Consider the following 14914-nt stretch of genomic DNA (forward strand, 5'->3'; position numbering starts at 1 on the left):
TCCTTTGTCCCAAGAGCATGTGAGACCCCACAACTAATAGAAGGTCACGTGGTAGACTTCTAATGCATCTTAATTTTTTTGCCATGTGGGGCACGGAAGGTAGTTTTCACAACTTTTAGTGAAGAATTAAAAATATAAATTCACATTTAATGAGAAAAACATTACCCCCCGTTTTACCCAGTACGATAGGCAATCTCCATCTGCAGGGTTATCTCGATTTATGGTCTGAGCGGTTGTCTTTCCTTTTAAGGGGGCATAGCAAACCTCACAGAATAAGATGGTTGAATGATTCTAAAATACTAAATGAAATAACAAGCAGTGAAATAGGACGAAAAGTACTATTAACTTATTTAGGACCAAGCCAGATACAAAGACACACCAGAGTGATTAGTACAATCTGAAATTTTGCTGGGGCTGTTTCCATGTACACGCACAGACAAAAATCATAGGAACATAGATCTGGGCAAACTGTATTCTGCTTTTTTCTAGCAGCCTCAAGGGCAGCTAGAAATTGGATGACAGATGTGCGGTGGCCGGCGCTCACCATTCCACCTGTGAATGCCGATCATAGAGTCTTTTGCAGTTTCTGCAGCTGAACACTCATCAGTGTGATTGTGCTGATAGCATAGCTACACTAGCCTGCATCACAGTACTGTCTGTAATAGATGTGAACTACAGAAACAACTATGCTTATCAGTGCCACGAGTGTTCAGTGACAAAAACAGTGAACGAAACTGCAATCCACTGGTGAAGGAACACATCGAGAGGTGTGAGCTCACTCCGAGCGCCGGCCTGTGCACATGCGTGATTAAATGTTTTGCTCCCCCTAGAGGCTGCTAGAGGGCACCGAGATGCAGTTTGGCCACAGCTCCCGCATTTCAGCTGCTTTTGTCCGCGCCCGTACAGTGTACATTGCGATAAAGATGAGTTTGTGACAGTGGTGTAAGGGGTTATTGACACAATGTTTGAAGGATAGATACATGGCTGAATTACCACTTGCACTATTAGTCTCATCAAAACATCTCAGTTGTCCTGCGTGCTCAGTAACTGCATCACCAAATGATTTTATAACAATATTTAGGGCTCAACAACCAAAAGGTCAATAAAAAAAAACAATGTTCTGACCACCATCATAAAAACGGAACATAATGTGCATTTAGAATTCAAAAACAATATTGGTGGCAGCCCGTGTTATCCTGAAAGCAGGAGTACAATGAATCTAGTACTCAATAATTTGATGCTTCAAAAAATTGTCAGTGATGCAATAGTGCATCCTATTTTGATATTTTTACAGCAGTTACATGAATACATTTGGCTCAGATTTTGTGTTACTACTTTTGAGGGACCTAGAGATCAAGCATCTAAAATACTGAACAAAAAATTGCTTTTGCCCCCTCAGCCCCTCTTATGCTCTACTGAAAAAAAAAAAAAAAAAAAAAAAACACTATGAAAATGCCATCCAAGTCACCTAAAATTGTTTCCGAAAGCAGTTTAGTTGGCAAGAGCAGCCCTTGCCGAAAGCATAAGAAAAGGTTAGCGATGCCTGTGGTGCGATAAAGTGGCAAGGTGAGTTCGTTCATATAATGAAAAGAGCAATGCGAACGCAAGGACTGTGAAAGAGAAAACAAGGCACTGCGTGAGCAATCAATTTTCTTGTGTGTTTCAGCCTGACACTCAAACCCAAGTGTCCAAATAAAAAAGCTGACAAAAAAATCACCCTTCACTAGTTTAAAAAACGTCATCTCAGCACAAAAAACTGCCACATAGAGCACACACTACATAGAATTTCCAGCACTACTAGCGCAGCGCAAGAAAATGTAAAAAACCTGGGTTGTCGATTTTCAGGTTGCCTGTAATCACAATAGGCACAAGCGAAGCAATACTCTAACATTTAAGTGAAGTGTCATCTGCTACATCTCATTGAGGCGCTGCTGTTGATGACGAGTCATATACTACAACTTTCACATAAAAGTTTCACACAGTTCAAGCTCATTGCCATGCAAGTTCAAGTTGCCGGACATCCCACTGGCACATGCTCTAGTAAAATATTTTACATTGGCAGAAACAGACTTCAGCATCCCACAAAGCTGGCTGAACTGAAACATGTTGAATAAATCCCATTAATTATGTGAGGAGTGCTGGATGGCCTCGGCTCCTAGTAAAGCCTGGGAAAAAGCTTGGGTGGGCTTTAAAGCTGTCCTCGACTACGAGTAGTGAAAAAAAAAACAACAACAACAAAAGGATTTAAAAAACTGCCACATGATTTTACCCAAGCTGCATTGAGTGTGCAAGCAACACTGCTACTTCAAGTGTTCATCTAAAATAAGTGAGAGAGGCAAATAATATTAGCAACAGATGCTGGTTTTAATGCCATGCATTATTCAGTAAATGCCATATATTTAGCAAAACACAAAGCTATATTTGCTTGCCTGTTGAAAGAAGTGAACTGTTCCCAATGAACATTTGCGCCGTGGCAGCAGCTGGGGCTGCCTCTCTACCATCAATGACTTCGGCAACTCCAGTAGCACTGCAGGAACCAGAGAGAACATATCAGCGATGCACATGAAATTCAATAGAAAAAATTAAGAATACAGTGCACAGGCTGCACAATGAGCCAGCTCTGAACAAATCACGTAGCTATGTAGTAGAAAAGAGATGCAGCATGCAGGTTTTCAAGCTATGCACAAGGTTACACACAACAGCTCAAATTATATAAATGATGCAACAATTGTATTCCATTCAATTTCAATACAATGTATTCAACATAGTCACTTTGCAGTTATTCACGGGCTTCTTTTCAGGCTCGGAAAAGCACTTATGTAGCCCGTATTGAGCAACAGAAAGCTGTATCGGGAATTTTTCACGTTTTCCAGGAGTGAGCGGCGGGAAGGAAGCGGAAGGAGAAGGAGGGCAGCTGTCGCTCATCTCGCTGGCCGCCCGGCTGTGGCCAGCCCATTGTGTACGGTGCAGCGGACGAGAGTCCGTGGCGGATTCAGTGCAGCGGACGAGAGTCCGCCACGGATTCAGTGCAGCGGACGAGAATCCGTGGCAGATTCTCGTACATGAAAAATACATAACAGGGGAAGATGAGCATTTTGTAGAACGCCGACAGTGTTGACGCCTACAAACCAAAGAGAGTAAGTGGACGCGGGTGCTCTCCACAGCTGCCACGAACAAACTCCGGAATGGCAAGAAAAGGCGCCGAGGGAAGGGGCTCCTGCCTTGCGGCAACCGAGTTGCAGGGGTGGGTGGCAAGGAGGGGGGGTAGGGGCAATGTCACTTGCTCGCTCATTCAGGCGATTCGCTTACATTGGCAATCATCGTCAATGGTTCCTGCACAATTTTTACGCACTAGTCAGTACAGGCGTAATTTTCCTGCTGTAAAGATATGCATCTCCGTTTGATATTCAATACTCACTATTCATATTTGACAAGTTTATATTCGTCCATATCTTTATGTAAGCAAGGCTTACATGGTAAATACATCACTGCTATCGTTGCCCATTGATGAATTAACATGGAGCAGCCAAAGCTCCATTCAGTGCAGCAAAGTCAATACACTGAGCAGCAGTGGTGTGCGAATGGTAATATTTAAGACAAATTGAATATGAATCAAATAGTGCAAGAAGTGAATCGAATCGAATAATACTTTCTAAAATAACTCAATTTTGTAATAATTAGCAGCCATTTTCACAATTGACATAAAATGCCGTTCACATCCTAGTACTTATAAAGTTAGCACTTCGCATACACAGGACTCTTCGCAGAGTGCGGTTGATCGTTGGAAGCTGGTCAAGTCTGGCGGCATGAGAGATAGCCTGTTCCACTAAATGGGTTTATTTTATGCCTATACTATGGCCGCGGGGATGAAATTTGTTTTATTTTTGCTCCAATATTTTTTAATTGCATAGTTTGCATTTTATATTATCCAAGAACTGCTTGAAAAATATTCGTATTTATGATAGTGACTATTCCATTTGAAGACCGAATCGAATAGAACTATACTCCATTCATTATTAGAAAGTTTAAAATATTTCACCCCTACTGAGCAGGTGAAGCACAGTGGTTGGTAGCTTCGAAAATCAATGGATAATGTGCACACACTGCCACTGAATAAAAATACGAATGGATAGAATAAGGCTCTGGCTATAGAGCCCAAAGACAGCCATGATAATCATTTGAAGCCTAAAGAAGCCACATGACAAAATAGGGCGAGGACTTACTTTGTATATACCGTGATGAACACACCTCCGCCAAGACCCATGCTTTGAGGGTTCACAGCGCCATTGCAAAACAATAGGGCAACCGCTGCATCAACGGCAGATCCCCCTCTTAATAAAATTTCCCTGCAAAAAACGAAAGACAACAATTAAAGAGCACAGATGATTTGGCATGTTAAATGTTATGCATGAAGGAAGAAGGCCAACTTGGGCAAACAAAACATACTACAGTTTCCAAGCAATTCAGTCCCGTATGCACCAGCAGCATGAATGAAATGCATGCTAGAATAAATTAGAACACTACTCGAATTAAGCCTGAAACTAATAGTGAACTGTTGAAAATGTGGAAAGTGCTGCGCATGAGGATGGAGTGGAAGTTACAATCAAGAACGCATATTGAGTTTTTTTTTTTTTTAAAGCAGCATAACGCAGGGTCAGGCAGCAGCATAACGCAGGGTCAGGCAAATGTGCAGAAGTTTCTATGGGATGAAAAGAAAAGATACCAAGCGTTTAGAAAAGCTACAGGGCAGCAAGGAACATATCTCCAGCCGAAAACACTGATTTTCGGCCAGCTGTTGGCAGCCAAAAAGTAGTCAACAGAGAATAAAGGATGCTGGTCTTAAATACCGTGTGTTTCAGCGACGACTGTTTCTAATTAGTAAAAATGGGAAATTCAAGACACTAACTTTTTCTTGCAAGATCTGTAACAAGGGCAGGCTAAATAATGCCACCTAAAGAAATAAAATACTCACTGCTGGATAATTTATCAATTAGTGTTGCTAATTAGTATTTATTTATCAATATAAGTCTAACAATGCCACTTGGATGTTTGTGGCTAAGGGTGAGCTCATAATGTATTGCTTTTTAAAACGAGTCAAGATCCCCAATTTAAGGCACGCAGAACTCAAGTGTGTCCACACTCATTTTGGCGTGAGATAGCATGCGTAACCACGCCTTAGAATTTCATCACTTGGCAACAGCCACGCCTCAAAATAAAAATAAATAAAAATTGGCTGAGGTTTAACTCTTGTAAACCTAGTTATCATGAGCAAAAGGTCTGTTTGGCTTGGTTTTGCAGAAACTATGCACGCAGTATTTCATTAATGCATGCTTCCGCACTTGGTAACATTCCCTATAACATGCTAATCTGGCCTCCCTTTGCTCCGGTGTTTCAGCAGCCAACTTTGCCTTTGCTTGAGGTTTCGCAGCCTGCCGTCTAGCTATATCTACTGGATGATTGGATTCAGCCTGTCGCTTGCACTGAAGCGCATGCACAGATGGCCAGCCGGCGCGTCATCCATGGAGAGACTGAGCGATCAAGCACCGACGAAGCAGCCATTAAACTTTCCCCTAGTCAAGTAGTACCGCAGCAGTGAGGCTCCGAGCGATAGATAGATAAACTTTAATCCAAAGATAGTTTTGTCTTGCCCCAATGGGGCATCGCTAATGGTCGGGGCCCTTAGTCCAGGGCTCCGCTGGCTCTTGCCATCTTCTCTGCTCTCTGGATCAGCTTGAGCTGGTCGTCGAGGGCCGAGCTGGACAGCAGTGCCTCCCATTGCTCCCTCGTGGTGTTCGTGTCATGGTGTTCTATGTTGTGTAGCGTGCACTCCCACGTAATGTGGTATAGGGTTGGTGTGGCCCCACACCACGGGCATTCGTCCCTGTAGGCTGTGGGGTGCATGCGATGTAATATGTGTAGGTTCGTGTAAGTGCCTGTCTGGAGCCTACGCCAGGCAGCGGCATCCTCCGTCTTTAGTATTCGATGGGGTGGGGGATATCGCAAGCGACTCCCTCTGTGGTAGTTCAGGATTGCTGAGAACAGCTGCGACGCCTCTCCACAGCGGATCACATACCGTGACGTCACACCTGCCACACTTGTGCTTTGGTGGCTCAGGGTCATTGCGACGTGATTAATGACCTTGCGAGACATGGCATAGTAGAGCTTTCACTCTAAAAATAAAACATTACGGTGTAGGTGTGTGAAAAACAGACCCTTAATACACAGCTTGAGAATCCACTGTCAACGAGCCCCAACGACTTGCCTCGTTTCTTTTTTCGAATAACAAGCAGAGACCAAGTGGGGGGCCACAAGCCAAGATCACCTCGATTGCTTCGCATAGATGGGCTTGGCGAACAGTCGGCACGCCACGGATATCACAATGACATGACGTGACCATGTGACGTAACCCTAAGACATGTACTCACACGCGTTCCTGATGCGATCAGATTAGATCTCAAGCTGAAATTTAGTCAGAACTCCAGCTTGCTTTACTGAATAAAGGCTTTAGATCAGTTTTAGAAGAATATTTGTTATGAGCTCGCTATTAGCTACAAACATCAAACTATCACTGACGGCCTACGTTGACACTTTAAAATCTCATTAGTGAATTCTGGTTAATTAAACTGCTAAAAGATCCGACAGCTTTATTTTGTCATCCCTTGTCGCGAATCTTGTCCTCCAAAAAGCATTACTGCATCTCGAATCGCCTGTCCTTAAATTAAACAGGCATCGTCGAAACACACGGTAGAATGTGTGCCACGGCCAACTAGAGGGAAAATATGGAGACGAAAAAGGAAAACCAGAGGAACACTGAAATGCGACAAAAAATGATATAGGGTAACACTAAAACGAACTGAGCAAGAACTAAGAAATTTAACAAAAGGTAATAAATATAACGACAAAGCAGAGAAAGCCAAGAACAAAAAAATATATACAGTGGAATCTCGATGATATGAATCTCACGGGGTCACGAAAAATATTCGTATTAGCCGAAACTCACTCAGGCACACCTATGTAAAAAGCATTTACAGTATAGACCACTCATAACGCAACCGTTTATAGTGCAGAACTGGCTACAACGCGGCTTTTTTCGACTCCCGTTTACCCTCCCATAGAACTCCATGTATACGCATACCGCTTACATTGCAGCCGCGTGAGACGAAATACCGGTTATAATGCGGCTTCCGTGGGAAAATCTCGCCGACGAGGGCGGTAGCGAGCACGCTTCTCAACGAGGTGCGCCCACCGATGGGAGAGGAGATCAACGAGGGAGATGCGGAGGAGGAGCATGAGACTTGGAGCAACAGTCCAAGGGCGGTAAAATCGTTGCCGCGCGCCGTATGTGCGAGTGAAAGCGCGCGCGTGGGGGACGCGCGCCTTCGCGGAGAGCGAACGCACAGCGTAGAGCAAACGCGACTTCCGTCGCGCGAAAGGCCGTGGGGTATAAGAGGGAGGGAGGGGGGGGCAACGCTGTGCTGCGGCACCAAATGCTTATCTTGCAACCCGGCGCAAGTGGAACTGGCGACGCAATCTCCCACGCGAAAAGGAGCAAAGCGGGAAGGCAGCGCGGGAGGGACGGAGAGGGAGGGGGCGGCGGCGGCTTCGACTCTGCCAACAAGTGCGTTCGCGCCTGTGCCGGCTGTCAGTGTTGTCGCGCGCACCGTATCTTGAGAGCGATCTCCACAGGGCTCTGACCTTTGTATGCGCTGTGCTTACGCCGCTCAGTTTCCGTTGAAGCGATAGACCGCACGAACCTTCGCTCGCTGCGGCGGCCGCGCTTCCCCATGCCTGTGTGGGGGAAAAGCACAAAAGCAACAAAAGCGCCACCGCTTCAAACTTCGCGCCCAGTCGCGGCCTCCGCACCAAAAGAGAAAGGGAGAAAGCGCGTAACTGCGCGCTGTTCTCTTTCGCGGCCGTCGGTGGGGCGGCGTTTATTCGTATCAACCGACGCGGGTCGAAAATCGATTCGTAACAACTGTTCTCTAGCACGTTGCAAAGTAATGGGACTCGGCCGGGTCCACAGAAAAATTCGTATCATCCGGAAATTAGTATTAGCCGTGATCGTATCATCGAGATTCCACTGCATGTGCAGATAGAAAAAGTGCAAGCATAAGATGTCCACAGGTCTTTGAAACGTCATATTCGATAAGTGGTTTGCAATATAAGCGTTTCCTATGGCCGCATATACATACATTATTTTTTAAATAATCTGCTGTAAAGGCTGAAATACACTGTTGCTGCATAGTTTTGCAATGCTGCTGGAATACATTCTCAAAGAATTTGACCAGTGAAGAATAATGTCATGTCTAAATGTGAAGGAAAAAAGAAAGAAAGCTTAGAGAAAGCATTAACAGGAAGTTCTAGCTCCTAGCTTCCTCAATCACATAATAGCATACGTTACACAAGCACGCTGAAGTCAGAGAAGCGCAGGGCAAAATTAGGTTTTGAAGAGACTCAGGAACATGGATCAAAATAAATGGGAGGCTAAAGTACACAAGTATTGAAGGAAGAGGTCAAGAAAGTTGGCAACCAAGTACAGGGTAATGGAAAGTGCAAATAAACAACCTGGAGTCATTGGAAAGAAAGAGAAACAGATAGTGAATTGGATGGAAATGATTGGAAACAAAAAATAGCATGGAGATCTACAAGAATGGGAAGAAAAATTATAAGGAAAAATCTGTACGATAACACAAAGGGCAGTGTTGCTATTTGTGGCTTCAGATGGTTGCCAAAGGACAAAAACATACTGAAGCAAATATTCACACTAGATGAGACGCATGCTGCATCAAAAATCCAGAGGCCACTCGGCACATCCTAATGGAATGTGAAGAGACTCACCCAGTGAGACCCGCAGGTAATGTGCACCTTCCAGAAGCGCTTGTTTTTAAAGTGGACAGAAGCATTAACCGGAAAGCAGCCGAGATAAGAAGAGACATTTACAGTATTGGTGGAAAGAAAGCAGGAAAGAGATTGACACAACCGGATCCGTTGCAGGCATATGTAGCGGTACAACGTAGACATAGAGAAGCTTTGAGGAAGATGAAAAAATTGGTAGTGGTACAAGGTAGATAGAGAAGTTTTGAGGAAGATAAAAAAGATTAGGGAGATGTATACAAAGATGGTAGAATGAAAAGCATGTATAGCATACCTGATTAACTCAAGCAAGCTAGATGACTATCTGTCACTGCCCCGTTTCAAAGGAAAATGCTAATAAATTATCATCAGTACATTAGGCAACTGTTCAACCAATCTGAGTTTTTATTTAACTGAATGCCAAATTTTGGTGAAAGTACATGAAATGTGTGCTTTTATCGTTAACAAAATTTTACAAGAATAGTAGAAGCATCACACTACAAGAAACACTGCAGAAAAAAAAAAAGGAAATTGCATGAGCACTTCAGGTTTACTAGAAACAAAACCTGAGGCACAATGCAGTGACGAAGGATGTAGTCTGTTCAAAATCGTACCTGCCAATGGGTGCGCAGGGCTCCCCGTCAACGGTGACGGCCGCTTGCTGGTACTGGCCGAGCTGCGAGGGCGACGAGCTGAATGTGATGTTGGAGTAGCGCGCTCGCTTCTCGCTGATTTGCGGCAAGCCCAGAACCAGTGTGGTCACGATGGCCACCAGTGCCAGCACCGCAACCACCGTCACAATTATGCAGTCGCGCTTGGTGAAGCTCGTGCTGCACACATTAAGAGAAACACCGTCACTACCTTGACCAAACAAACTTCCAAATGTTCAACCACGCCACAGGCGTCGCTATGGCTGCAAGCTAGTAGCCCCAAAGGGCGCACAGGGTTTCGCTCCGTTTGTATGATTTATGTGCATTTACACGCACTTGATTTTTATTTTTTGCCCGCACAAATCTAGAATTTATTCAGGCCATCCGATGGCTAGATAAAACTACGCTTGTAATGAAAGGGCCAGTGCTTAAAAGTCTAGGGGGCTCAGCGCGGCAGCAGCAGCAGCGAGCGAAGGTTCCTGCGGTCTATCCCTTCAACGGAAACTAAGCGGCGAAAGCACAGCGGATACAAAGGTAAGAGCCGTGTCGAGATCGCTTTCAAGATACGGTGCGCGCGACTGCAGCTTTTTATTGCGATAGCAATTATATGGACACTTCAACCGGATTTCTGCCGTCGCCGTCGTCGTCGCCGTGAGGTTCCCTATAGATAAAATCTTCGCCGCGCGCCGTGTGCCCGAGCGGAAGCGTGCGGGGACGCGCGCTATCACGGAGAGCGAACGCACTCATCTTCCACGCGCAAGCAAGGAAGCAGGAAGCCAGCGCCGGAGGGAGCGGGGGGGGGGGGGGGGGGCACTTCTACTCTGCCAACAACCGCGCTCGTCGCTCGTCCGCACCGTCTCTTATCTCCACACGGCTCTGACCTTTATGCGCCGTGCATTCGCCGCTCAGTTTCCGTTGAAGCGATAGACCGCACGTACCTTCGCCCGCTGCGGCGTATGCTTGCTGCCAGCGTTTTGACAGTGGTTGTCTGCAGTCATTCAGTGTGATCTATTCGTGTTTGTGCGCGCTCACACCACGCTTGTTCATTCAGTTAGTAATAGTCGGGCCACATTTTCCAACGCACGCTACACATGCAATGCTGCCCGGATCGGCAGTGCAGCACTACAGGTGTGTCCCTTCGCACGCGCTGCCCACGGGAAGCGCTTCTCATCAACACCACCGTTTCACACGCGCCTTCTCGTGGTCATCGAGTCTCTCTTCATGTCGGTCTACTTACGGCGCAGCACACCTGCTTACTTAATCAGCTCATGTTTACTACAATTCATATTGCTACCAAAGCCGCTCACCTTACTTCGTACGACATTGCTGTGTTGCTATCGCATTCATTGCTTCGTCCTTAGGGCCAAACTGTGCCATTTTTTTTCTCCACCTTCGCCTCTACGCGCCACGCTGCCGAGGAGGCGAGCACCATCTGGATGGTGTTTACGCAAGTAACCTACCCGGGCGTGCCGCTGTTGCTATGGTAGAAATGCTGAAGAAGAGGTTTGTCTGAGTTTCCTTGTACGGAATTAGGTAAATTACCTCGTACACTCAAATTACAATCCGAACGCCTCTGCACCACGGGGCCCTTAACGCTGTCGCGTTAAAATTGTTGTCACGCGCACACAGACAAACAACCAGATCTCACTAGAAGACCGCGAGCACTCGCTGTCTACGTTGGCGTGATGAACGCCGGCAGCGGGAAGCGAACGTTCGTGCCACCCCTCGCTTCACCGCGTCTCCGAAACTAGGGATTACGCGACCTCCAACACTAGGCACTCGGGAAGACAGATCGCTTTAGAGTCGCTGCATCAGCTCCCTGGACTCTACAGCGTGCATGAAGCCACCAGCCATCTCGGCTTTGCACTCGCCGCAGATTACCTCCAAGATACGCCGCGCGACAGCCATGCGCAGCCACGGCCGGGCTAGAGGAGACACGCGCTTGATCACGCATGTGACCGTCCGCATACAGCACGCGGGAATACATCAAGCCACCTTCCTCGTATCACCGTCGCATGCTTTTCCTCGCGCCTGCAGCACACGGTGCGCACGTGGCTGTTATCGCGGTTGGACTTGCTAGTAGAAAGTCCAACTGCGGTAACACAGGGAAAGTTTGAGAATTATGAAAGAGAGAGAAATAGGTTTATTAATGAATAGAAAGTTTCCAAGGAACATCCCAGAGACAAACAACGACGACGAAAATTCACCTGTGTGTCCATATATTTGATATCGCAATAACAAACATTTTTACTTGGGGTATGTGGCGTACAAAGGAAACGTACAAGGAGATTTCCCGTACGTTTGACACAAATTTAAAACGCGTTTTTTTTTCCTTCTTTTTGTCTGGATAATAGGCTAACAAAACACGTGCTTACGAAGTTTCTTGGTGTGCAGATGGTACAGCCTCCTCAAACCTGTATTGACTAACGCACTTGGTTCAGCGCAATTTGCATTTACTTTGCAGTTTTTTTTTCTTCTTTCCTCCGAAGCACATCTGATCGTTTAATTATTTGAGCTTGCGCCAGCAGTCAATGATTTAAGCGTTCTCGCCAATGCTGCTCTCAGCAATATAGTAGCTTTAGACCAGTGAAATTCTGTTTATCATGCCGGAAGTGTAAAATATACTCAAATATACTCAAACCCGCCTACAATGAACTGCAGGTCAGAGCAAAATATACAGCAGATTACGGACAAGGACAGACGAAGAAGGAATCTGGATGCACCTGGCGCTAACCCACAGGCGCCGGTCAGAACAAACTTTAGGCTTGAGTTGAAGCTAGAAGCGTCGACCGGTTCTGTGCTTTACTTGCATATACGAACGACAAGGAGGTTGTGTTCAGTATACACTTGGTTACTGTGTGCCAAAAAAGGTCATGAACCATTGGTCTAGACAGCATATACGGTTCGATATTACGACGATGTAACATGCGCCATTACGGGCCACGTTAGAAAAGCGGGAATCAACGATATTTTCACGGTGCCCCGTGAGCGACAAAGACGACGATCACCAACAAGACGAAAGAGACTACGTAGTGGGGCGAGCCTAACGTTCCGCCATACTTCTTGTACCGGCCATATCTTCTGCAGAATAAACACAGTCCCATCTGCCCGTTTCATTTTTGATGGAGGTGCGGGGTATTGCACAAGACGGAATTCCGCAGCGGGCTTGTCCTCGGCCGTCCTACCATGCATGCTGACAGACGACCAGCCGCTGGGTCAAGCACGGCGTCAGCACCTTGTGCTGACGCCCTGCACGTGTTTCTATATCTTGTGATGCACATATACGCATGAACTTGACACCGCCTATAGTTCGATACATCGCTTCCAGTGGCGTGTAGCCAGTAATTTCTTTCGGTTTAAAGTGGGGCAGGGAGGGTGAAAGGGGGGGGGGGGGGGGGGGGAGAGACGCACAGTATACATATACATACAGCCGTCTCGGGGGTGCGGCTAAACGCCACAGTTTGCCTTACTGGGCCGCATCACCCATACATTTCATACTGCGCGATGCGGCACACAAGGCTGGAAAGTGCCAACAAAATACAATTTTCTTTTTATGGCCAGAAGTATAACAATGCATATTTATACACTGGGAATAACGATGAAAAAAAGAAAACGTCACAAATCGCAGTTCACGCCTTTATGCGCCGTCAATGCTCGACCAAGAAAATCTGGGAACGTTGAGCAAGAAAGTAATATCGCTTTAATAATAATCATTTGCACTTAACAGGATAACCATGGAGGGCGTGCGAGGCAAGAGGCCATAATGCGTAGCGCCTCTGCGGGAGATCCCCCACGTCTGCGCGAACGCAACTTCTGATGAAAATAAGCAGCACTATTCCATATCACAGCCTTGCTCCCACCAGCGCTTCAACGCACTATACGGCAAATTATTTAGCGTTACGTTTCTTGCGCTCGCAACGGCTAAAAGCGCACGCCGAGGAAATGCTTCGTAAGTGCACTGCACGCGCACATAGCTATGCCTGGGCAGCGCAACTCGGACAAAAGAAAGCATATAGACAGGACATGCGCAGACATGCGCTGCGCATGTCGTGTCTGTCATGCGATATGGATCTGCACCAACTTATTGCTTACCTTTCAGTGACTCTGCACTACATGTATACTCCGCTTTTACGATTCAGGAAGTAATATAGCTGGACTTGTGCAACGAGGGTTGTGCAAGACAGTATGTGCGAATCAGACTGCCGCACGATAATGACCTTTCAAAAGTACTACGAGCCGCGTATGTCGATCACTAAAATTACATATTCATGCATGTGTAGGGGTGTGCGAATATTCAAACTTTCGAATAACGAGTCGAATATCACCCTAGTCGATCCGGCCTTCGAATCGAACAGTTTTCGAGTCATATCGGAAACTTTAGGACAAATTCCATCCCGGTTTTATAGCAGACAAAACACGAGAAGGTATACGTAGTAGAGCACGCACTATACGTGACTCAGGGAGCCACATGTCTATGGCTGAACCGCCATCATCTGCGCTCACCAATGAGTCCTGAGTATGCGAATAAACTGCTTGTTTGTTCCTGTAAGTATATATATATATATATATATATATATATATATATATATATATATATATATATATATAATGCTCCATTTGTGGCTTATGAAGCGACGCTTCATAAGCCACAAATGTTGTGAATACACTAGGTTGAGATCAATTTGTAGTTATAATGAGAAAGGCTGTCCATTATACAAAAACTTTTTTTTTAATCATTCAATATTCGATGTGTTTCTCGCACTATTCGATACGTATTCGACTGTTTCGAAAATTAATATTGGCGCTCACCTAGTTCTCTAATATTGCGAATTTCATCGAGCTTCTCGTGTAACGAATAAGGCAGTGCGATGGCTCAGCGTAACCTTTTTTCGTTGGTCATATACAGGGCGAGGCAGCGGCCAACTTTTGAGGAAAGCATCCGTGCAGAAAGGCATTCCACCTCGTCCAAAAGGTTAAGATGGCGAAGCTCGAACTTCTCTTTCGTGTCCACGCTGTAGGCCAGGTGACGCGGATTTCATATTATCGTGGACTAGTTGCTTTCGTACAGAAAATGTTCCCAGAAGTTGCCAAGGTGAGGTTTTCAAAAGCACCGTATAGCAGGCAGCTGCCCGTGAGGTCGAACTGCGTGACGTCACGCTGGGGCTATAGTTCAACGGTTATCACAAGGGCAATATCTGCCCTTGTGATAACTACAGCCTCGGCGAGATGTCACGCAATCTGACATCACAGGAGGCTGCTTCGAGAAGTCTCCGTTCTCCAAGCCTTGTGTTCGATATCCCGGAATTAAGTGTTCACTGCAATTGAACAACTTTATCATTTCCTGCAATGAACCTTCAATACCATCGAAATGCGGCCTTGTCAGGCTGTTGATGAAGGCTCTTTGCAAGCGC

General features: G+C 45.9%; 1 protein-coding gene across 3 annotated transcripts in view; it reads right to left on the bottom strand.

Moving 5' to 3' along the window:
* LOC119446769 (scoloptoxin SSD14) overlaps positions 1-14914 on the bottom strand; it is a 78571-nt gene that overhangs the window by 14138 nt on the left and 49519 nt on the right. For all 3 annotated transcript variants that reach the window (XM_037711309.2, XM_037711310.1, XM_037711308.2), the window contains exons 2-4: positions 9468-9683; positions 4224-4346; positions 2430-2527 (exon numbers count right to left, since the gene is read on the bottom strand). In XM_037711309.2, the coding sequence (XP_037567237.1) occupies positions 2430-2527; positions 4224-4346; positions 9468-9683 (437 nt within the window). The remainder of the gene's footprint in view (positions 1-2429; positions 2528-4223; positions 4347-9467; positions 9684-14914) is intronic.

Source organism: Dermacentor silvarum, chromosome 3, assembly GCF_013339745.2.
Source record: "Dermacentor silvarum isolate Dsil-2018 chromosome 3, BIME_Dsil_1.4, whole genome shotgun sequence".
In the NCBI taxonomy this organism is placed as follows: Eukaryota; Metazoa; Arthropoda; class Arachnida; order Ixodida; family Ixodidae; genus Dermacentor; species Dermacentor silvarum.